The 26,147-nt window shown below is 34.4% G+C and overlaps 2 protein-coding genes and 1 long non-coding RNA gene across 5 annotated transcripts in view; 1 reads left to right on the forward strand and 2 right to left on the reverse strand.

Annotated features, from left to right (window-relative positions):
• The first annotated feature begins 394 nt into the window (after positions 1-394).
• The window catches only part of LOC117235924 (TBC1 domain family member 1), a 39,198-nt gene continuing 13,445 nt past the window's right edge, over positions 395-26,147 (forward strand). The window contains exon 1 of one of the 3 annotated variants that reach the window (XM_033498413.1): positions 395-685. Coding sequence is in view for 1 of the 3 variants with exons in the window: in XM_033498411.1 (XP_033354302.1) it covers positions 20,060-20,146 (87 nt within the window). In the remaining 2 variants the exon portion in view is untranslated. Of the gene's footprint in view, positions 686-4,649; positions 4,845-19,107; positions 20,147-26,147 lie in introns of those variants that run through there. The other 2 variants (XM_033498414.1, XM_033498411.1) reach the window with 2 other exon arrangements.
• LOC117235930 lies at positions 22,034-23,406 on the reverse strand. Its single transcript, XR_004493748.1, has 2 exons — positions 22,744-23,406; positions 22,034-22,464 (listed from the first exon to the last, which is right to left on the reverse strand). It is a non-coding gene; the product is annotated as an uncharacterized LOC117235930 (long non-coding RNA).
• On the reverse strand, positions 25,126-26,067 carry LOC117235928. The gene is made up of 2 exons (XM_033498418.1): positions 25,810-26,067; positions 25,126-25,743 (listed from the first exon to the last, which is right to left on the reverse strand). Exons 1-2 carry the CDS (start codon positions 25,943-25,945, stop codon positions 25,445-25,447), a joined length of 435 nt encoding a protein of 144 aa, XP_033354309.1. The 5' UTR covers positions 25,946-26,067; the 3' UTR covers positions 25,126-25,444.

Here is a 26,147-nt window from a genome sequence, read left to right on the forward strand (position 1 = left end):
TAAGTTTTTAAGAGTATTCGAATACTTTGAATCACGATATATAATGTGATATCGACAAGGTCAAGTATGAGAAGAACGTATTAAAACCCATATTTACACACGTCCTGCTCACTATCAACAGTGTCCAAAAAACGCACTCTTATGTCTCTCAATAACTGTGTTAAGTAATCGAGTAAATCGAATCAACCGCCGCCATAATTTGAATTTTCACAGTATTGAAATTATCAAAAAACTTTAATTTAAACATCAATATAAATTGAAATTTTTCATGGTATTGAAAGCCTGATTTAAGTAAATATAATTTCGATATCCAGATTTAAACACCGATTGTTATTAATAGTTTCCCCCACTCTCTCGCGCGCCACCTGCTGACGGCGCTCGAAGAGAATAAACAAAAGCAAGTCGCATTCGTGACACCGGTGTCGATCAGTGAACGTCGTTGTCTGAGCTCGGTCTGCTTTGTAATGTGCATTTCTTCAGATAGAAGTCGATCGCAAACGCGCAATTCGGTAAAAACGAATTATCGCGTGTTTGTTCGACGCTTGAACGTTTGCGCGGCCGACACGAGAATGTCGTGGAAGGAGTGGGATGGTGAACGGTAGATGCTAGAACATTTGTGTCAATACAACAGGACGACCAGGCGTCTACAGAGAAAGCGGTATTATCCTGGCGCCAAATCATAGGGGTAAGTGAAATGGCAAACACTGATTAAAATTTAGGTTAGGTCCGCCGATGTATAAACATTCAAAAATTTAGTTCCTTGTAATATTACTAGACTGCGGATTTTTATACACTCACAAGAAATGTAAGGGTGTCAGAATACACATAATATAGAAAAATATGTAAAATATTCAGAGTACTTATAATATCTAGTAGTTAGTAGATTCTGCTTAAGTTCCATTTCTCTAATTGTAACTGTTTATCAAAATATAAAGTTGCATAAATAACTGCAGTCTATATGTTACTGCATTATATCTGCAATTAATAGATATATGGACTTATGTATGTTTAATATTATATTAGAATTTTGTATTGTACAAATAGAATGATAAATACAGATACATAAATGAAGTTCAGTTGGAAAATTTCGGATTTAATAGATTTCGTGCTGCTTCAATTTTGTAACTTGTCATCAAGCCGCGTGCATCACTAATAACCCATGCAAAATATTTGTTAAATAAATTGCGTTCCATAATAATTACAGAATTGTTAAAAGAATTATTTCACAGAAGTCTTGATTTGCATAAAAAGCCACAATCTAGTTATGTCGATACCAAACCTGTACCATGAACAACGTTACGCCGTTATGTAAACAAACATCGTTATCTTAACTCCATAATGAATTTCTACGTTTACTTTATAATTTTCTTCTTGCTACATAAAAATTATTTATCAAATAATTATTTACAAATTATTGTGATAGGTAAGGTTCCAAAGGTTATATCGTTAAGAAACATTGGCAACATTCGTAAAGTAAAAAGCAATTGTTTTCAACGCAACAGTAACTTTCTTGAGGTTGCTCGACCAATAAATTACGTCTACAATTAGAGTTACTTAACATGATATTTTTTAACGTCCGCGAGACTCGATTGTATTTCCTGAACTCCTCGGAATTCCTTTGCGCGGAAAATTGGTTTATTTTGTTGCGTTTTATTACTTACAGAATCTAAAACCTTAAAATTCAATCTAAAACATACAAGTCACAAAAATTCGAAAGGCTATAGTTTATATTTTCTGTTTTTCTTCTTTCGATACATATTTTTACGAAGGTGTTTATCCATGTCAAAACTGTTTCATTTGTTTTCATAAAGTATACGATAAAGTAAACGACGTATTGTGCTCGTTCAAAAGTAGATTCTTTTATCGACAGAGAAAATATTTCTGCTATCATGTTACATATTCGCGAAATTCTAATAATACCGATGAAAACGAGAGATATTAGATTTCCTTTCTGAAGTTTTGCTTCGTTAACTTCTTTAATGCGAATTTTCGGGAAATTATTCGCATAGTCTCAATTTTGCAATGTTCAGTTAAGCAATGTGCAAATGGAAAGTGATGCTCCGAGTTCGACGACCTCTAGTGTCATAATACTCTAATTACGTCACTATTGTATTGGAATATCAGCAAAGAATTACAAGAATTATAAATTTATAGTATTGATCATAGTAAAAATTAAGTATTGGTTATAAAAGGACCTTTCAATTTTCATAGGCATTTATCCTTATCTATTCTATGTAATATTGGTAAATTGGTAATTTACCGATAAAACACTGTCTTCAAACAGAATCTTCGTTTTCGTTTGTTCTTCAACTACTTTTTCCAATCTATCACAGAAAAAGCATGTTCTATATCACGGTATTATTTCTCTTGTTACCATGTTAAGAAATAGGCAAGTATGTATAAGCTATATTTGAACTATATAATTACTATGTATATATCACTCTAGAATTAATAAAAATTTGCTTCATTGCATTATGATATTAACTATAGAAATTTGAAAGTTACAAATCCTCGGAACATTCAATAATATCATTGAATATCAAATCATTCAAATCATTCAAGTGGATAAAATCTCACCATCCTAGAGATTTACATTCGTATCTTACAGTATAAGAATTTCCCCAGCTTTTCTTCATATATTCCTCTCGTCACGTTAACAATATAATCACGTAATTTCATCAGTATTATGTTACTCGCGTCATTATTTTAATTAGATACATTTCAAACAATAAATTATCTCGAAGATTGCATAATCTTAATTGCCGATTAAGAAGCACGACAAGAGCAGTTCCAGGCGAGCGGTAATTCCCTCGTGCGTGCACAGGTTGCACCCACGCAACCGTATACAGTGTACAATAGTGCTACGTTAACTGGTCAGGGTTTTGCTTTGTTAACTGGCCGTCGCTAATCCCACCATTCATTGAAACTGACTTAGTGAAATAAGTTTCTCTGGTATTATATACCAGACCCGTATTCCTTGCACTAGTCATCTTTCCAGTAACGCATTATACATTGGCTCATGAAAGTATTTGAACAATATTTTGGTGAGTATCTACGTTTATATATGTCGGAGATGGAAGGACACCGGACCTTCCCCTGGAATTCCGGGAAAATCCGTAAAATCGTAATTAAAATTTACAGTTGCAATTAAACAGTTTGCCGTCATTCTGCCCAATTGTACTTGTTTACGATTTGTGATAATAAGCATGGGCTCAAGGCGACCATCAGCCGTCGAACGTAGCCGCGGTCAATGGGACGGGCACTCCGTCTAACAAAGGTGCGGAGTGATGTTATGACCCTCATTAAAGGAAATACCCATAGAGGTACTAGACAGTAAAACACATGCCAACGGTTCCTTCGGACAATGAATACCTGATGTTGTACACAGTACAAGTCTGGTTAGCCCGAGGACCCGCTATAAAACCTGGGGCTTTCGGCAATTAAGATTTGTGCAAACGGACAGGCAGCTTTTGTCTGAAATCGACCAATCGACAGCGACGTCGATCCGAGGATCTTGTGTACTTAGACACCCCACCATAGTTGGCCTCGGTAGCGTCATTGGGACGAAAATTCGTTCTTCCTTGAGATCTCATCGACGAAGAGAGTAGCGCCTTACGAGGAGTGAGTAGTACACGTTTGAGTTAGAGCAAGTATATCTATCCTCCCGTTGACCGGTTCGTTATCGAAACCATTATCACTAGTGTCGCGAGTGCCTAATCGCCGCTGTTGATTGTCGAATCGGTAGTGTTCATACTCGTAGTATCAGCCTTCTGTACCTTCGTTATAACACAACGCTGGCCAACTCCAAGGGAGGCCTATCAAACGTCCACAACCCTGTCCTGACTCTTCTCCGGTATATATATTAGTATATTAAATAAAACATTTTGAAGTTCTACTAGCACTGTAATAATTATAATTATCATGAATATATTTTTAGCTACACATAGAAGCTACAGTTCATTGTGTTAATAAGCCATTTTTACCGTTAATTATATGCATGTTTGAAGCAATTATTCATTCTGTATACTAATTTTTTATGAAGCATTTGTTTATGTTAAATATATATACTGTACTTCTATATACATTTTTTAATTAATTTGAAATTTTATTTATGATAACTGTGTTTCATTAAAATGTTTCTGAGGTTTCAAAGATTATAAATAATATACTAATAAATATCATATAATATATATTACAATATTATGTAGCATATTCACCAAAGTTGTCTATTGCAAGTACTCAAATATTTTCACGAATCACTATATGTAAAATAAACAAATGTGTCAAATACCATTATCTCATTCATACTCAATGTAGAATAGAGACACTCGGAATTGGCCAGAAGTATCCTACTTTCTTTTTAAGTGATCCGATAAGGTGCCGATACTTTATCAAGATATACGTATCTACAAGATATTTGCATTTATATGAGTACGTTACCATTCTTTACAGTGTATATCGTATACCTTTCATAGGCCGTGAATCTGTGTTTTGTCCGACGATTTTGGCTCGATGCTCGCGATATATTCACAAAGTGGCCGCCAGTCATGAATTCGTCTTCGACCGGCCAATTGGACGACTCGCGATCTATAGTAAATATCCGGCTACTATTATTAAGTTTGTCCTTAACGATCGTTACGGGTATCATCTCGCAACCATTAGCTCCCGTCACACGAATGGCATCGGATCCGTTCGTGAACTTCGCGAAGTTATCGGATCGTGATCTAGTGATTGTGTGTTTTCACTGTTCCCATTAAGTGGTTCCAGGATCCGCGCGAAACTTCATCGGGAATATTGTGTATACTATTTTGTAGAAACACCGTACCACGCCAACTGTCGTATAGGTAAGTCACGAACCGTTTACCGTAAAATGGGAACATTTAGTTGGCAACATGACTGATAATAGATATAGAGATAATAGAATCGATTTGGACATTAATACTCCATAAATTTATGATCGCGTTGAAAATTGGTATACTTAGAGGAATTTGACGAAAATCGCAGACGCTGCTTCGCGTTGCTAACCAACCACTCTTCCGGATGAATCATCTTGAGTCATCTTAAACTCTCCTTTTTGGAAGTGAACTAAAAATAAGTGAAAGTTTAGGAAATAATTCTAAAAAACGATATCTTACTCTATTATTATCTGTTAATTTTACTCTAATTAATTAAAGAGAAACTTTGCTAGTATTTGTTACGTTAACACGACGAATATTGTAACAAATAGATATTGACCGATAAAAGCACATAATAGATACCGAAGCAAACATACGCCTATATTATTGCGTCGTTATTTATTCAAATAATACGCTATATATATGGCAGCTTGTACCGAGAATTTCTGGTATCAAGTTCGTACGCCTACATGTCTGACAGATAAGGGATCGATGTGTCCATACAATTTTCGAGGTGTAACGTTGTAAGGCAATTAGTAGGAACGTGTATGCTCGTGTTACCAAATGTACCAACACCGTGTTGTCCGAATGTATTGACACAGTCAGGGACACCATCTCTCGTAATAGCTAAAAATACCGAAAGATGGCGACTACTAAAAAATTCACACATTTCTGTTTTATTTCATATTAAAATTGCATAGTATTTATATCTTATATTATTACAATATATAGTAATGATATATTTATTCTAATATACTAATAGATACGTTATAAAATTCTATTCTTATGCTTTCTACAGTATAAAGATGTATATACTGTAAGATCTTTTATATGCATTATGAATAATTTATGATCTATGATAGGTAAAGGTCCTTTTGTTTTCACCACGATAGTATTTAAAACATAAAAATGCGTAAACAAGATAATCTACCTAATTGCTACTTCAGGTCGATTCTTATGTAAGGAAGTATAGATAGATAGTTTCCTCATTGAATATCTTATCTACAGTAATTAATATACCTCGACAAGTTTATCGCAAAATTGCTGATTTAAAATTGCCATCGAAAATTCTCGCCGCTTTTTTTTTTAAACAAGTACCTCGATTGACTTATTATTTTCGCCGTTTGTTTCATTTTACCAAGTCTCTTAGGATCTTCGCGCCATATTATGTGCAACGATTCTCGAATTTACATCTTTGTTCGGCAAAGTGGCGCGCTACGCGTTGCTGCTCTTACGAGGAATGTTCGGTGTTATGCTTGCACGCCCACGTCGACATGTGCGCTGAACATTGCCGGGAAGTGGGACACTCCTGGTTGACCATGAATTTCTTGTTAAGCTTCGTGGATTTACATTTAAGCGCATAGTATCGCGTACCACGGAATCTAGATTGAATTAATAGGAGATTAGTTTGAATGACGTTTGCAAAAGACCGCCATCTTGGAGACCCTTTACGTCCGTTCACCGTGAACGTTGTAATAACGGTCATTTCGAATTTAAAAGCCAGAGAAACTTGTATCAACGCCGATCAGAATGCACGGACGTTTAACTTTTATCTTGATATCATTTTACTACACAAACCATAGGTATAAGAAGTATAGATCGCAAATGACTTGTTGAGAAAATGAACCTCTTTGAAAGAAAGATAGAGATAAATAACGACGTCTCTGTTTTCTTTCCTATCTATTGCGAACGAATATCTGTTAGAAAGAGAAAGAGAGACCGCGTTAGTATATATATATATGTATAGCATAAGAAAGTGATGTAGAAATAGAAAGAAAATGGTGCATAGAGACCCCTTGTGTCCTTGTCTAATAACGCATACACGTTCGTATACAGTAAATATATATGTGTAACACCGATCAACGAGCAGCGTCAGTGTCGTTAGCGTACATGCCTGATTAGACAAGGACAGAAGGGGACTCCATGTGGCGTTCTCTTTCTATTCCCGTATCGCATTCACTTACACATATGACTCGTAACATATGATTCGCGTACTCTATCTTTATATTTCTATGTTTGGCACACACTGTCTATATGTGTATCTTAGGTCTATCAACTAATGGTATTATTAAATTGATAAATTACAAATGATTTGTAAGTTGTAAAATTTATTTGTACAGAGCTTCGTATGTTTCATTAACAAACTTGTTGCTGTTATGTAAGAGAATTTATTAGTACGGATAACTTGTAACTTCTGACTTCAAAGATTTCGCTAGTAGATATAATATTAGTCCAATTGCGCAATAGGACCCAGATTAAATTCTTAAACGTGTTCAATATTATGGCGATAAGGTAAATAAAAATCCAGACAGAATTGTATACAGAGCGTTCCAATTTCTTCTATCTAAACATTGTGAAATGTTAGAATGAGTATAAATAAGAAAAGTTTGGAGCACTTTGTATGTTTCGAAAGAGCATAGAAATTTTAAGTGGATTTAAAAAAATAATTTCGTTTCGATATCATTGTTATTTATCACCGACTTTTATCTTGTCCAGGGGACACGGGTTGAGAATCGATGTGCTAAATGTATTGAAAGATCGATGGACGCTGTCCAATTGCTCGACACAGATCGATACATGTCGATACAGATCTAAAACTTTAATTCCGTGACGAAATTGGAGCGCCATGTTGATCGCTTGTTGTGCAAAGTTATCGATACTTTACAGTGTCCTTACATTGCATTTAATCCATAGAGCTGCTGATATATAGCAAATTATAATGTCGTAGTTACGTGACATTGGAATTCCTCAAAGATATTTACTTCCACATATGTTTTAGCGGTCGTCATGAGATCGTGGTAACGGTATTGTATTAATCGAGCGTATTTATTCATAACTTTACGAATACTGGTTACGTGCATTAGCGATTTCTTCAACAGATACTATGATGACATCAGTCGACGTCAGAGAAAATTAATATTGTGAAATTGTCGATAAAAAAGTAAACTATTTACAAATTACGGATATCAACATCGCTAGTATTATCATAATTACGGAGATAAATCAACATTTACATCTCTACTTATCACATTTCTAAGCATTTGTACGGATTATCTTTAATGATCTTCTAATGTGTCTATTTATCGACTGAGAAATAGACATTTCTTTTTTTGATATTTCTGGATAACCGCTTATCAATGCATTGAGAAGTATTTCTATGTATATATGTATGTAGTCGCAGAAATGGAATGAATGTCCTATTTTTATCGCGAGAGGAAGCCGAGATAAACGTGACAAAATGAAAATATTTTCAAGTGCAACACGTACGAGAGTAGGCAAGTATAGATGAGCATGCAGGAGCATGTAATCTCGCGTGACATATTTTAATCGCCATAAGTTACGCGTTGGCCGGTAATACACAGAGCACGACGATAAATTGCACCACCCAACGAGCCTCTGTATCTCGTAAAAAAATAATAAAAGCAGTGTGCAAGTACCGCTGGCATTAATTCCTGAGAACCGGGCGAAAATATGGCGAAATTGGTTGTGACGTCCAGCGAATATTTTTTAAAAAGCGCTCCAGGCGCACGTAAAAATATTTGACGGTACTCTCGTGAAAGGTTAAATCGGTTTTCGTAGGTAATTTTCTTCTGGAAAAAAGTGATATTTTATAATGAAACTTTAGAAGATGAGTTTTGAACTGGCGTGTGCTACGTTTTTCTATGAGATTGAATTTGCCATACACGAACCTTTCAGAAATCAAACTAGTCAACTCTAACTTTTTATTAATTTCCTAATTTCATTATACAGGGTGGTTGGTAACTGTTGGTACAAGCGGTGATTCTACGCGAAAAAAGAAGTCGAAAATATAAAATAAACATTTTTTTTTTTTCTAATTTTTCCATCGAGACAACGATCTACAGTGAGATCCGTTATAACGAGACGCGATAAAGTGCACGCGTACCGAGCGAAAATTCAAAGTCGATTTTCTCGAAAACAAAGCCTCGAACGAAAAATTTTTATTCTATATTTTCGACTTCTTTTTTCGCGTAGAATCACCCCGCTTGAACCATCAATTACCAACCACCCTGTATAACTATACGATTAATATTCAGTACTCAAGAAACAAATGGCTATCTACATATTCTTCTCTTTATTTATTTATTTATAGTCGCATCAGTAACGAGACTATTAAAGACTACTTTTGGGTTGAAGAACATGTGTAGTATCATTGTGGTATTCGCGTAAATCTAAACATGTTATAAACAGTTAATCAGAATTAATCAGATACAGATATTAGAGAAATGTTCAAGGAATATCAGTGATTTTAGTCTTGCGAACAATAAAGAAGAAAAATTAGTGGAAAACGAATTATTCTCGAAAAAGCCTCGATGGCCGTATGAGTGTTGAATTCGTGCTAACGAGCTCCTACGTTTCTGCCAGTGATCCAAGAAATGATTGTACTTGGATTGCCGGGAAGGTGCCAAAACGGGTGCACGCGCAAACTACTGGGATTTCGATCATTTCCCCCGTTTCGGCATTCGTTGTACACGTGCACCGATTACGTAACGACGTAACGCGCACGATGCACTCACGCCTATGCACGTATAGATACGTGATTCTATTTTCGGCGGGGATACATTTCGTAGTCGAAAGACGAACGATGTGCAACATAAACCATCGAACAATATTTATTCCTCGGCTGAAACGCGGCCAATCGATTTATATGTTTAGCGTACGTGAAAAAACGTACAAAGATAAGAGAGAATCTTCTCTCTCGTACTTTGTCGTTCTAAGCTTTGACGTCACGCAGATAGACCAAACTGTATTACGACGAAATTGAAAAAATAAGCAACTCGTATCTATAGTAAATAAATTTTAGTCACTTTGAAATGCAAAGATTGATCGTTCTTAATAGATACATAGAATGTAATTGGATGAGATGTATCGAATGAATCGCGTTGATAACTTTACTTTTGTTGTACAAGTTTAAGGTTATGTATGGGGTAGAAGTAAACGTTTCTACCAATAGGAAATTAGTTGAATATAAAAATTCGAATTTGAAATTTATTTCTGTGGAAGATATACACTTAGATGGTAATTCTAATTTTTAATGTTGGAAATACGAATTTTTGTATTAGTCTTAATAAAATGACGATTACGGTAGTGACAATTTGTGGAGGTCATTTTGATATCAAGCAATCAAATGATCACGCACTAGAATTCAGTAAACAAAAGTATCTCAGAGAGGTTCCTTATTTTAATTTCAAACGATGGCTGACATTTGTTCCATAACTCGAAGGACATTTCTTGGAAACATACGACCGCGTGGTCAATTGTATCGTTGACTTTTGGCCCTTATCGCACTCTGTGCAATGAATGTATAGTACCTCCGTTAATAATAAGAGTAGGCAGTTAAAATTACCCATTACGTGTCACAATACTCTTTATTGTTATCTTAAATTCGAATACTTCGAAATAATCTAAGTAAAATCTTCTATTATTTAAATCACTTAAATTAAATTTAAAATAGTAGGACGTGACTTAAATCGAGATTAACTCAATGTAATCTTTTTTATTGTACATACACTTAGTTAAAAGTTTGATAACGATCGTCTAAGATTTATTGCACAAGACAATAATGATGCTATCTATAGTATATACATATTTCGAAACATCCTATGCAATTGAAGATCACACTTGAGAAACGATCTTTATAAGAGAAAGATCTTTTATAAAGGAGCAATTTGTAAGTTTAATGTTTCGTCAACCTATTCCACATCAAAGCTATCCTTGCGTTTCAAGAATTCGGAAATTCAAAGGTTAAAAATTCGAAGATCAAAAAATCCAAAAATTCGGTAATTTCAATGTTCAAGAGGACATAAATTTAAATATAAAACTGCAGCAATTAACTGTATCTCTTCTTTTCAGTTTTCACCATTCCCTTTGAAGAAATACGTTTGGAACCAGAAACTTCACCCCCTTGTTATCAATAACGAGCATGCCAGATTAACCGAAATTAATAAAGAGCCGATAAAACGCCTGACGCATGGCGCGTTATCATTAGCGTTGCACGGCAACCGAACACGTTTTTTCTTCTCTCCCTCCTTCTCTCTCTTTCTCTCTCTCTCTCTTTCTCTCTACGACTTCTCCGCGTGTTAAGATTGTCGGCGGTCGAGTACACGCCATTAAAAGACGCCACTCGACGGTACTTGGTCGGCTTCAAACGAGGACGTGGCAAAAGAAGAGGGTTAATAACGTAGAAACAGAGCCGTGCGTCGTGAGAAAACAACGACAATCAGTCGTAGCGAAAACAATGGAAACGAACCGAAAAAACTACGCCTAACCTATTGAACGTTCGACCCGTTATCGCCGATTTATCGATTCGTTAACGATATTGATTCTTCTCACCGAACTATTGTCACATTCCAATAGAGCGCAGTAATAGGTATCAAAGACCATATAAACAAATATGTTAAGATTATTTTTGTTGCTTTTTTATTTTCGTGTCATTATATTTTCAAATAATTGAAAAAGAGAATAACCTGGTATATCAGAAAATGATTGATGTTCTTTGTATCAATTTCTTTATTCTTATCGGTTGTATTGTATTCGATAAAATACTTCGTTTCTCAGTTGATAAGTTAATAATATTTAATAAGAAAATTATTAGTAACGTCTAGTATAATTTTTAATCTTCTTCTTTGTACTAAGTTCAAATATCGATTAAATTCTGTAGGATTTATAAAATGAGTATCGTTTCTTAACGCAACAAAGTTTTTAAGGTTATAATAATGCGATAAGTTCGTAATATACAGGGTGGTTTGTAACTGGTGGTATAAGCGGAAAGGGGGCGATTCTACGCGAAAAGAGAAGTCGAAAATATAAAATAAAAATTTTTTTTAATTTTCTTTTTTTTTTAATTTTTTTTAAAATCTACAGTGAGGACCGTTATAACGAGACGTGATAAAGTGCACGCGTACCGAGCGAAACTTCAAAGTCGATTTTCTCGAAAACAAAGCCTCAAACGAAAAATTTTTATTCTATATTTTCGACTTCTTTTTTCGCGTAGAATCACCCCCTTTCCGTTTGTACCACCAGTTACCAACCACCCTGTATAATAATAAGGTAACAAGAATAAGACGCTATAGATACAAGATTTTCGAAAATAGGGAATAAATCAATTTCGTAAGAAACGAATCTTTGTATATCCAATACTGTTGATATCATACTTGATCGCAAATTCAAATTTTTGAATATTGAAATATTTGAATTACCGAATTTTTAAATCTTTGAATTTGAATTCAAATTTAATTTTGACGAAAAAAACAAAATCTCTATTATCTTAAATTGAAACAAGGTTATAACAGAACATAAGATGAACCGAAGAAAATGTACCGAACCCTACTGTGAGAAATGTAAATTCCTCGCCGCGCCACGTTGCAAAAAGATATATAACACGTTCATAGGTACGTACGGTAAAGTTGGCGGTAGGGGTTTAATTAGCGTGCAAGGGGTGACTCGGTTACACGAAACAAGAAAACACGGTACATTTACTATTTGTTCAAAAAGGGGGAATGTAATAGGATGATTACAGTAGTCTCGTAAAATTTAGATAAAACCTGAAAGTGGTTAAACTACGTGAAAAAAATTTACTGGGATATTCAGGCAGCATTTTCCTAGAATTTTAGTTACGTTATACTCTATCATAATATCGTAATTAGGCAAATTATTTAATTATGTTCTATTAACCTAATTATACTTTTTTGATACAGTGCTTTTCCCTTGTAGAATATTTTTCTGAGGTTGCAATTAAGCTCTTTGCGTAACAGATTGATAATTAAGAATACTGGACATAATCAAAGCTATTAATCTTACAGTTTAATGAATTCAAGCCAGGAAGAATCGACCATGTTGAATAAATTTCGAATGAATTTAAAGCGAAAATTTAGATTACTAAGGCTGACGTAAAGAGCTGAGGAACCTTTTTCTTATGGCTGTTATCAGTCCGGATTCTTATCAGCTAGATGAAGGTATTGCATTATTTCAAACTTTATTGCTCGTTAAAGCGGAAGGGATTGTTGAGATTAATACCTCTTTGGAGCGAGGTGTCCTTGACTGATGCATTCTCTTCGAGACGAGAATGCAATCTGCAATAACGATGACATCTTATTGTTTGAATCATTTGACGTTGCTTTCATCGATTTTGCGTTACCTGAAATTGATAATGAGATACCGTTCTTATCTTTTCTAATTTAATAATGCGATGAAAACTGTAGGCTACGTCTTACAAAATATAAAAATTCGATTCTTCGATTCTTAGGTTCTTTCAATACTTTTGCACTTTTGAATTTTTAAAGTTTTGAATGTAATAATTGTCCACAGTTATTAAGAGGTACATCATCCTGATTATCAGATTTCGATTCTGATTTTATCATTGGTTTGCATTTTCTTGTCTCATATGAAACAGCAGTATAACAATTCAGAAAATCACTACTGTTCTTCAGAAGGTCGCAAACGAAATAATTTTCCAAGAACAGAGATCAGAGGAAGTTGACAATATAGTAAATCAGAAGGTTCTATTTTGAGTAACTAAGAGCAAGAGAGACGAATCACGGAACTCTTTAATCATTGGACTGATTCAATGTCAATCTGAGATTTGTTAAATACTATATTTTCTAGCTTAAAATAAAGGGATGATATTAGGATACAAATATATGCTATTCAGAGTACATCACATGACTTTATCAGAATACAAGTACATATGTATTTATCCAATTGCCCAATTAATGTTTCTCATCTTCTCTTAACCCTTTCATCTTACAGTTATTAATATCTATTTTCTCAAAGGTATGTATATCTTATCTTTTATATCAAAAATGCAAAAGATGTTGACAGTGAGTAAATAATTATTTTCCAAATTATCTGTTCTGAATTCTTCGTTATTTTATTACATTATCAAAGAGTTAGACACCTTAAAATATTTATTCCATTAAGAGAGATGGAAAATAACGATTCTATGTCATTGCTCGTTGAAACAAGATCCTGTCGGATGCAATTATCGCAATTATGCAATCACAATAGGATAACGAAATGAAAGGACCTTTCATGGTTCATTGGCACACGTTGGTATTCTTACTGCATTCCAATGCCAGAGAGCTCGGGATACTGTTACTGTGGCTGCTACCAGTTAAACTGTTCTATACCATATTGGTAAACCCTACATAAACTCGTATCTATCACAGCCACACTTATCTCGACTTTTATTCCATTCTATTTATACCACTCCTTTCGAATAATACATTTATATGCTTCATATTTATTAGTCGGAAGTTCCAGTGCAATTCGAGAATGGTATTATAGCTAAAGCCGTGTTTCTGATAGATGTATTGTAAAACAAGACCAACTACTTATCACAACCAAACTCGCTTTTCATTTCATTCCATTTATACCGGTTCTATTAAATAAGACATTTGTACGGTTCAAATTTATTAATCAGGCTAAAAGCGCGTATCCATTAGATCAGTATATCTGTATCAATATATCTAGAACAAGGCTAAATCGAAATTTATTAATCAAGAGATTCAATAAGATTTGATAGAATACCAATTACTAAAATTCAGAATGTCATCGTTTCTTTCTGTCTTTTAGTAGTAAAAAAAAAAAAAAAAGAACGGTATGAGTTAACTATGACAAGATTAACGTTTCATATATTCCCTACACGTGTGTATCTATCTGCGCATAAATTTAAAGTCCCGTTTTCTCGAATCCTCCTTACGCTCAGCTACCAACCGTTTCTCAGTTTCAAATAATGACCTAAAGGAGCTGATTTAATTGGAAAGCGATTGGTAACTCTGAAACGGCTCATGTGATCCGTTAAATTGACGTTTAACAAGCTCCCCACCATTTGACCGTGAAAAATGTCTGTGACGAAACGGCGGCGGGGTGGGACAGACCTTGGAGTCGATGCGAGTGCGAGTACATCGGTACGTGCAATAATTACCGTTGCGATTGTCTGGAATGAAAATCGCTGTTGCATCGAAAGACACAAATACTCGATGTTCGGTGACGCAACGACATAAACCGGTTCCTCTCCGCGACCGATTTGTTATTTTTCATTAACACCGGTGCGATCGGGCAAAACATGTGCGACGTGTGAAACGGTACGAACCGGATTCTTGAACTGTGTTTAGCGTAAGACATACTAACAATCTTTTGAATTGGAGGTTATGGTACATAACCTTTTATCGCAAACCTAAGTATTGGATTTGTTCGTGTTATAGTTTTAGATTTGTTAATGGAAACATGAAAATAGCATACCACTGGACTTTCGAATTGGAGGTTACGGTACATAACCTTTTATTGCAAATTTTAATGCTGGCCACTTTTCTGTTATAACTTTAGATTTGTTAGTCGAAATATACAAATAGCATACAGAAGGACTTTCAAGTTGGAGGTTAATATTGCAGATTTCAAAAAAGAATTAATTAATATGAAGATGTCAAAGAAATGCTTATAAAGAAGCGTTTTCAACTTTAGTAAATTAACATAATATTAAAATATCAAGGGATTTGTAAAAATATTGAAGTATTTTCAACTTGATTATAGCTAACAGTAAAGCTTGGATATAAGTTGTAATCAAAATCAGTTTTCATCGATGGATTTATATAACTATTTAACAGTATGGCTTAAACCATGTTTAAATGTAACTGAAGAGAACTTAAGATTGTAGGCCATTTTGGTTTAACCCTATTGCCATTAGCGTCGCTCTCTTTCCAGAGGTTTCATTCTTCCACGAAGTTCCCGTTTCTGTGGATTAACAGTTCCATTAGTTCCTAAGCCTCTTTGACATACTGACATGGTATCGTGTTAACGAACGCGTTCGCGTGTAAGAAAGGAAAAATTTCGCGGACCAATTTCTTGACGGTAATTTACGATCCCGCTAGCAACGCGTCTAATTAAAATTCGATTCGGTGAACAGGTCACTTGATGTCGTTAAAGTAAAACGTTTCTATCGTAGAATTTTCGTTACGTAATGGTTCGTCTCTTTTTCTTTCCTTTTTTGTTCCTCTTACACTTGCGCGATTTTTTCCTCATTTGAGATTTGTCTAATTTAAATTTGACACGAAGGTGGTCGAATCGTAATTTAAATTTCGCGCGCATGGAAGTTAAAAGTTAATTTTAAAAATGACGCGAAGAGTTTCGTATATTAGTTTGGTAACTAGAACCACGAATTTTTAACGATTAGAAGGTAAAGCGTCAAAGTTAAAGAGAAGCAATGTTTGTGTCTTATGAACAGACTATGTCTGATTCATAGAGTGATCTGGATAATTGTAATTGCATACAGATAATGTTAATTGCATCTATTTTAATTTTGCGCATATTTTTTTTTTGTTAGCCTACAAGAAAATAAAAATATTGATTAGGATGTATATATAAATATTGCAAATAGAAAAACGTAAAAACGTTGTACGTAATGTTACTACAAAAGAAGTATGACTAATGCTAATGAAATATTTTCTGACACATGAACATCAGTCAAGATGTAAAAATAATTGTGTAAACAAAATTATTAAAAGAATGTAGTGACCTAGAAGAGTCAAGATCGGTCAACATTAAACGCAAATGTTAAATAGCGAAGAAAGACGGAATATAACGAACATGATATAAATACATAGAAATCAGCAACATTTTATGTTAATGCATCGCATGTTCACGCATTCAATTGGAATGATAACAAGAAGGGGTATGTGTATACTTGGAATCCTGACGTCTGCCTCCTACGTTAATGCATCAATAAGATGTATATTACTGAAATAGCATGAAGAGCAAGCACTGCAGAATCTACGCTTTTAAATACATAAAACAATTGTTTGCCAGGTTCGAAGTTCGTGCCAATTTTCATCTTTCATCCTCAAGACATTAGAGTAACAGGTGTTTTGATCCTTTCTGTAATCCTGCATATTCTTATTTCCTTTCTGACGTTTCCTTGTGCTGTAATAATAGTAACAATATTTATATTTTGAAGCATCTAGGATAAAAGCAGCAGTGAGACTATAAATGACATAATTCAGGATATAAAGGATTCCGTTAATTTATTCTTATCCCTTTATGACAGATAAGACCATCAGTCTTACTGTGTATACACGTTTATGGATCGGTTAAATGGTGGTGTGTTTTTGAATGTAAGACACGAGAGAGTAGAACCTTACCTGAATTGCAAATGATCTCAGAATCAGTAAAATATACGTATGTATGTAGAACAAGGAAAATAATAACCGTTCTGTATAAAGGAATTCTATTGTAGAATTTGTACCTTTTGAAAACCGGTGACTTCTATTGACATTCAAATATGGCAATGTTTACCATTTTTGTAATGAAAGTAAAAAGTGCGATAAGAATTTCAGAGGATTATATGCTTAGCTAAGAATACTTTAGCGCCCTCCTTGTTTTGGTGGCGTTTACAATAACTTAAATGCGATCACTTGCACGGTACAATGAAAACAATAATATCCGCTTGAAATAATTTCGTCGCAGGTTAATCCATCGTTGAAAACAAGGCAACTAATCTTCTGCTATTAAAAGAGTATCTGTCTCATATTATTTCTTCAAGAAATAATAAACATATAAATTTTAACCTATCCCAAATAACATACATCTTTCACCGATGATTTAGCGCGTATGATGAATCAACAAACAAATTTTGTAGCATTCGATTTTCACTGTTCACATAAAAAAAGATTAGCAATGTGCACATCGAAATTTGTCTTTCTTTGTTTCTTATAATGTGAGTAGTTAATATGGTTACGCAAGTTTTATTTAAGAAATTATATTTATTATAATATTTTCTTCACAAAAGCGAACTAAATTTTCCAAGATGGCCGATTAAACGAGGCAATGAAAACTCTGCCAATCGAATGCGCCTCGTTTGACTTGCAAATCACATTGCTTACGAATAACGAGCTTGTAAAATGTTGTAAGTGTTCGGGCACGTGCGTTAAAAAAATCCAAACGAGTGTCTGAAGGAGGCACGTACGTTCTGGTCGTCCTTATCGAGGTTTTCGTACGGAATTGCCCCTCTGGAATGTTTGTAATCAAAGGTGCACTATAATTATATATATTGCTTGACGTAACCAAAATATCGTTGTTTATCAGACACTTAATTCTAGTTAAGTTGGACAAAAATGAGAGATACACGCGTTATTACCATATTTTTTATCTATTTTCATAAAAAATGTAAACGTAAATTTGCTCCAAGAAACTCGCAAATTAAATAGTTGAAGTAGAATTTTTAAAATCATCATTCTACGACTTAGTGATTTCTAAACATTTTGGAACGACGGACTTATATAATAATATTTCACATTTGCGCGCAAAAAGGAAAAATGTTTGTTCATAGATGTCCTTGAAATTACCGATGCTTGATTTTAAGTTTAAGTATTTATTATATATAAGTTTAAGTAATGATGCGTAGTTAAGATGCGTAAATCTATCAAGGTGAAATCAAATGTATAAATGCAATATATTATATGAAAATGAATTCGCATTCAACGCAGACTTTAAGGCAGCAATTAACGGATGATTCTTTCTCCCAATGAAGGTTTATATTATAATTGTAACCATCGTGATTTCATCCATGATTTAACAAACTTACAATGATGTCTGCGTAAGAGTAATGAATTATTAAAAACCTCTCACACTTGACTACCGAGTGTGGCATACTGGCTACTACTTGCCACGGAGAAAACAGAAATATATCTAGAAGTAACCTTCGATCATCGTTATTGATTCAACATTACATAAGTGCATCCTGCAATTGGATCCATTCATAACAAAGTACATTTAAGATTGTAAAATTAAATTATTTTTCGACTGACATCTTGTTACTAACTTCAAATTTTATTTACAAAATATGTTTTATGAGTTAATGGCGATTATCTTTATAAAGTAAACTATGTTATAATATACCCTGTGATAACAAATGACGTCTGAAAAATGAAGACAACATCTATAGGGGGTAAACAATGCGAAGCAATAAACGTTATGAGCTTAATAAATTAATATCGACAGAAAATGTTTGATAACAAATGCTTGAGAGTCAATTATGACGGAAACCCTTTTAACGGCGTTTTTCATGAGTATAATCCACTGGTGTTACCTGAAAGCGCCCGACAACCAATGGAGAGGTCCATTCGTCTGTTTAGGTCTTTAGGCCTTAGGCGGCGAAGTGCGCTACGCGTCAGTCGATGTTTGCTCGTCCGTCGGTAAAGGTGTTACTAGTTCCGAAGCAAGAAGTTCCGTCAACTCGAAAACAACGTCGTTTCGTTCTACTAGAAAAGTTCGCACGCTAATCCACGATTAGATCAGTGCAATGCTTGTCTTGAGACGCGACGGTTCGCATCGCGAGCTCTCATTAAAAGTACCTGTGAGTGACACTAAATGAAACCACATAGAATATTTTAAAGTACTTAAAAATTACTTGAACATTACAATCGAGGAACTAATATTGATTAATCAGTCGAAATTGCGTCGAATAAATAGAAAGGTTATTTCAACGGCCTCCAATTGGAACATTGAACTTGGCGAAAAATTTAAATTTCCCGCGTCTTTCGATGTACTGTAAAAGTGTTAAAAAAGAACTGCAAATATTTGTAGTTCAATTATAAATACTTCGCTGTAGAAATTTCGAGATCGAATTCGGTGATATATAGCTCGTTGAAGGAGAAACGAGTCTACGATTGTGAACAGCCTTGAAAGGAGACGCACAAGTTCGGTCGAAAATAAATCATTTTCTACTCAGTGGCGACATATACCAAACTTCGCAAGAAACTTCTGAAATCGTTTCTGACGATCTTTATAGATGCAAAATCGTGTTTTCGTCATTTAACAGAAAATTTATTCGATTAAGCGTCACAGGTGAATGAACAAAACTTTCGACGATAAATCAGAGTCAGTGATTACTTGTTCGCGTCCAGCTGCTGGCAGATCAACGTGAAATTAGAGAAGCGTAATAAACTCGCTCGAATAGCATCGCTTTGTCATCGTCCCGGAAGGGGACCGTGCATCGTTCTCCCCAGAAAAGTCGTGTCGCCGGAAGTGGCCCTGAAAACGTGCCAAATCTTCGGTTTGAGGGAAAGCAACCGCGGTGAACGTGGTGACTGGGCTTACGTTCGATTTTTTCGGCCGTCGAATGCTAGAAAGGTGGAGAAGCGAAGGGCGGAAAAATGATTACCGTGCCGATATCCGCTTCCAGTCCTTACATGAAGGTTACATCCTACAGCGATGCAAGCGCTATTGGCAAAAAGCCTACAGTGAGTAGATCAAGAAACCATTCACAGTCTGATTTTTTACTTCGAGGTCATAAAAATTGGTTTTTTGTTCCATTCTCTTAGCTTCTGTTTCTTAATTTACTTGTGTAAATTTTAAGATCGTGGACTCACTTATGAAGTTGAAAACATTCGACATTTAAAAAGTTTATTGGATTTTTGGACAATATTAGGTTTTAATGCTTATTTATTAATGTGGGGATGATAGTACCAATTATATTGATATTTTATTAATACAAAGCCGTAAGAATCGGTTTCTTGTTCCGTTCCTTTTTTTCCAATATATTACTTTCTTTGTGTAGATTGTAAGATCGTGGCCTGGTTTATCAACTTAATTAATATTTAAAAGATTTATTGGTTGAGAATATGTATGTATTAGGTATTATTGTTTATTTATTAACACGAGGATGATTATACAAATTATGTTAATATCCTATGAGTACAAGTAAATTGTATATTTATGAATATGACTGATTTATGAATGAGTAGGACTTAAATATCGATTTACTTTATCCTTGAAATACTGTAACCTCACTTTTGATATTTTGTATATCTTTGTATGCTGTATGTACTCTGTACCTGTACTTAATTTAAATTTCTAATACATGCGAAAATATGCTAACCAATCTATTAATAATGCAATATCACAGCAATAATAGTATACTATATGAAATAAAATGTGCAATACAAAATATACGACGCAGAACAAACTACAGTGCATAATAAATATCTTTATATACTTTTAAACACGCTGTAGATTAAATAAACTCTATATGAAAGTAAAAAACAAACCTAAAATTGATAGCATGAATTAATGTGATGCGTGCTATTTGGTCGCTACGCTCGTACTAAGTCATTTCTTCTTTCTTCCTTGCATTGTATAGGGATATTTTGGGTCTAGCAAAAATATAGAAAGCGCAGATCAAGATCTGACAAAATTTTCTAGGCGTTATATTTTAACATTCTTCTTCATTGATATATATGTCGGAGGCAGGTTGGCAGTTTGGGGCGTTCGACGAACCTTTACCGTCTTACTTTATCGTCGCGAACGTAGCCAATATTTATCAGTACGAATGTGGACGCTACAAGAGGCTATGAGGAATGGTAATAGGATGGTCGAGATGATGGTGACAACGAAGTCAGGTTTGATAACGAATCCACGGTCCACGGGAGGACTCGTATCAACGTGCTACTCGATTCGAGTAACTTCCCGATGACTCAATCGGCAATTTGTCCAACGACTCACTAACTAACTGACTAGCTCTAACTCTCACTCTAACTCTGTCAATCCAAAAGAGGCTGCCCTTATACACTCCTGTCCCCGCTTCTCGGGTTAATCTTTGTTTTAAGGAGAGCCATATAATCATTTCATACCTCTGTCAGGTAGATGTCCCTCCCGTGACCGTGGCTATGTCCGGTGACCTGCCATGTCAGCTCGAGCCCAACCCCATCGTCATAAAGTCAGATTGGAACATTAAGACTATTTCTTATTTTTATTACTTAAGGGCGGCTATAGTAAAAGTCTGGACTAGTGTATTACGGTTTGTCCCAACATTCCGGACGGGAAATCCCGCTGTCTTTCATTCTTCGACATATATATGTGCATGTATGTATGTATGTATGCATATCTATGTATCTGTGTATTCTAACAGATAATTATGGAAATGAAATATTCAATGTTTATTAATTCTCATTTGAAATTTACTAAAAACAAATGCGCATTTAGTGCTAGATAATGAAGAGTTCTAGGAAGTTTGTTGTTGTAGGAGATAATTGAATGATCTTGTATAAAGATATGTACTATGGGAATTATGAAGTTATTCTTTGTTTGTCTTATTGTGAATGGGGAATAGATTGAAATAATTTGCTATGTACTTATCATGTTGATGATTGTATTGTATCTTCCATTAAATTGAGGAAGAACTGTCGGTAATAATAATTTATTCCTTAATTATTATCTATTACTCGATGCATATAAATTCATTTTTAAGTTACTAAATTCATATATCATTAAATTTTTGTATATAATGTCTCGATGTAAATATTACATCGATTCATTTTAAATTCCACAAGAGATTATCTCAAATGGCGTATGGACAAAGACAAAATGAGACATTACGTGTCTAATTTTCCCGTTTTCTCCGCAGTTTCTGTAGTTCATTTCTTCTCCTTGCTCTTCCTTCTTGCTTTCTAAAACGGTGTCTATCATTTCTCGTATGACATTTGGACCATCATTCGCCCTATTTCTCAACAAACCTGCCAGTCCGATCTTCCCATGTACCACGTTAATCTTTTGATTAACCCTATAAAATGAGTATAATTTTCATATCATTATTATTCAAATTTGATATATTAATCACTAACAAAAATCTTTAATTTAGTGTTAGTTAATTTTTCTCAGATCCTTAACAAACACAGTGAAACGTGTTTCATAGTCAGATTAATAAACAGAAAATCATGTCTGTTTTCAATTTAAAAATTAATTTAAACGTTTCCCTAAATAAATAAATAAAATCATTATGTCGTATTTCACCAGATCTTACACAGATAGATCGAGATGTATGTCATAGTCAAATTACTACCTTGAAATTCCTGGCACGATTCTTCATTATCTGGACCATGATAGTAGCACACAAAGGTGGGGATAATTTATACCGGAAGAGAAAATGTGTTTTTTCCTATTCGGAAATTCGAACAAACATTATCACGACGTCGGTCACTATTGATATTTCGCCACGAATATATCTAGTTCTATAGCAGTAGTCTTAATCTCATGTCCGTTATTTATTCTTATCGGCTTATCAGGAGATTATTCATCTTTTGCGACTAATCGCGTGCGCGACAGAGGATATTCGCTAGCCTGGAGGCTGTTTTCCTTTCTTCTCGTTTCCATCTGTCGTCGTTGGTAAGGCGTACGTTCGTGGAACCAGGCGTACCGTGGATCTAAATTTACAACGAACAAACGAGCAAGAATCCCAGCTCTCTGCCAACGTTCGGTTCGTCGAATGACCGTGTTCCAATTATTCCGTAAAAAATATCGGTTTTCTTAACGCAGATGCTTTTTACTTCTGTCGTATTATTTCTTACATATGTCGCAGATTGGATAGTTCTTAAACGTTTAAGAATATCGCTACATTCTCGCGTCTGTTTTGTACGCGGTAGTGAAAGTTACGTAAAGTACTAAACGCGTCTGAATGGAGTTTGACGTAATTATTTCTTGATCGGAACCGCTCACTACCACTGTCGCCCCTAGCGGACGTTTTGTGCAATTTATCCATTTTAAACCCTTTTTCTATTCTAGAACTTACGACAATGCTAATTTCTATTTTATTAATGTGATCTTTATGCGTTCCATTCTATTTGAATAGTTTAAGCTATTCATTTGCGTAAGAAATTAGTTTTTTTTAATTCAGCATTTGCCGGGAAAAGGACGGGATACTAGTGTAGAATGTAGTGAAGTTTTTTATTTTGAATCTATATGGTAATTATACTAGGCAGTTGATCTACCACAATAATGTTTTCCATAGGTATTTACTAATAATCTAAGAAACCTCGTGGTTTGTAATTTATGGAAGGTTAGAAAATAGAAATGGGACAAGTTCTTAACAACAGTTAGGAATTCCACGATTCATTTAAATTTAAATGACATCGGAGTGTTTGTATGAACATTAGCGCCAAAATTATTTGTCGATTAGAGAGAGGATTAAATTTGCAATTAATTAACGGTATGTTGTAAAACACTTTCTTAATCGTCTTACAGAGCAATTATTTCAACTTCTCTAGCAATATATTTTTCTTATTATTCAAACAAAATTTTAGATACTCGTTTTTATAATTAAAATCGAAATAAAAATATTAAGATCAGATATAAAATACCTAACCGTAATAAAAATATAGAGCGAAAGATAGGTTATGAAAAAATTAAAAAATATTACAGATCAGCAATATAGGTAAACGATAAGTTTAGAAGATTTACTTCTATTTTCTTCTTCAATTCTTTGCAACTTTTTAGTTTCGCGCCGTGGGAATTTTACTCTCGAATTTACAAACCAAGAAACAGATGACCAATAGAAAATTCTGAGGTTGCATCGTTAACAAGAAAATAAATGTTATTTACTTTGGCTGCTCACGCGAAGGTTGCTATGTACATATTAACATTTTATTTTATATTTATACAGCTAAGTAATCTTTTCATTAAAAAAGAAACAGTCGAAATTAGTTTTATAGTGTCGAATAAGAAATGCATTTTACGTGACCACATGAATTTTCCAACAGCCTTAATGTTTCTGCAGTCCGTATCTTGTCATTTCATCTTTCACATTCCACGTTCCACGTTTTGCATTCTACACTCAACATTCTACAGCCTGCATTCTGCAAATTGTGCTCGCAAAAGTTACTAGAGGTATCTTCATGTCAGGTACAATGACAAACAGAGTTATTGGCATACACCAGATTTTTCTGTAAAATTCTGTCTACATAAAAGATTCATTATTCTTTATTTAACTCTTCCAGGATCGAACGTTTGTAGGGCTCTAAAGAAAACTTCTACTTTAGAAAAGGATGAATGTATTTCTGTTGTTAAAAGGAGCTACAATTTGAAAATCGAGCTTATAGATATATAGTAAACGTCTGTATTTTCTAATCCAATAATTTAATTATTATGGATTTCCATTTATTTTCTAAACATAAAAACAATAAACTTGTAATAAAACTTAGTTAACATTAAAAACTATAACTAACATTTTTAATGCAATTTACTTAACTCTCCATTTCTATGGGTTTTGTGGAATTTTCTGGAAAAATCCTCGATTACTCTGTCCATATAATTAAAAAATGGAACGCAGATAGAAAATTGTTTTAGCTACTCAGTATTCAGTGCCATATTTCAGATGTATATTTTTGTACATTATATGCATTCTGTGCATTTTTGCACCTTAGAATTTCCCATAAATGCTAAAAAAAAGTCCGCAGTCTTATAATTAATAATAGAAATACATTTTCCTTAATCATTTTTTTTACAAAATACGTAATGGACTAGAATTTATCACCAGTTTTACCAAAAATAAGAACCTAACCTCAACCTAACCCCAAAAATAAAAACATCTATCGTTTACTTAATAAATAGATTATTAGAATGCAATTGCCTGAAAGGTCTAATCTTTATGTAAAATGTCACTTTCAAATCTAAATATTGCGCCGATGAAACATGCTGGTTGAAAACATCCGGCCGGATTTCTCCACATAATTCCAGTAAGAACCAGAATTTAGTAAATGTGCGATAACCTAGAGGAGACGCTCGATCGACTTGTATCCGAGTTCCGTCACGAATTTTGCCGGTATCCAGGAGTCTCGTGCCAAAGTTATGGCATTTCGATCACGTACCAGTATCTCTGCTTTCACGATTCTTTGAATTCTCGATGACAACGGCAGGAGAAGGCGATAGTAGGACGAGAAGAAACCGAGTGTCTCAATGAATATCCACAACACAGTTTCAAACCAGTTTTTCCGTCTATGGATCCGGTGGTTGCCGCAAAAAACGTGCTTATTAACGCGTAATCGTGTTAGAGTGATTACAGTACTTTCTGCAACAAAGTGTCGATAATAAGACGTAACGTTTGTTCACTGCTCGCTCGTAGGTATTATGTTACCTGTTCCGTCGACATGACTGCTTGTTTCGGGCTTAATGTTAATTTGGTCACGTAGACAGATACGTTGCATTCTTTCCCTTCCCCTTTTATTGCTGTTCCACAGTGTATGCGTACGTGCACGAGGTACGCTATGCATTCTTACGCTACTATCTTTTCATAGTTATCTTATAAGAGGTGTCTTGCTAGGTGTCTTATTATAAAACATTTGCATCGTACTGTTAGCTATAAATATCAGGATACCTACTCGTTGTATCTACTTTGACAAATACCATATTTAGTATTTTACATTATAACGTAGATTGTATTTATATTATTGCGATTTTATTATCTTATTATAA

Source organism: Bombus vosnesenskii, unplaced genomic scaffold, assembly GCF_011952255.1.
Source record: "Bombus vosnesenskii isolate JDL3184/JDL3185 unplaced genomic scaffold, Bvos_JDL3184-5_v1.1 scf7180000013334, whole genome shotgun sequence".
In the NCBI taxonomy this organism is placed as follows: Eukaryota; Metazoa; Arthropoda; class Insecta; order Hymenoptera; family Apidae; genus Bombus; species Bombus vosnesenskii.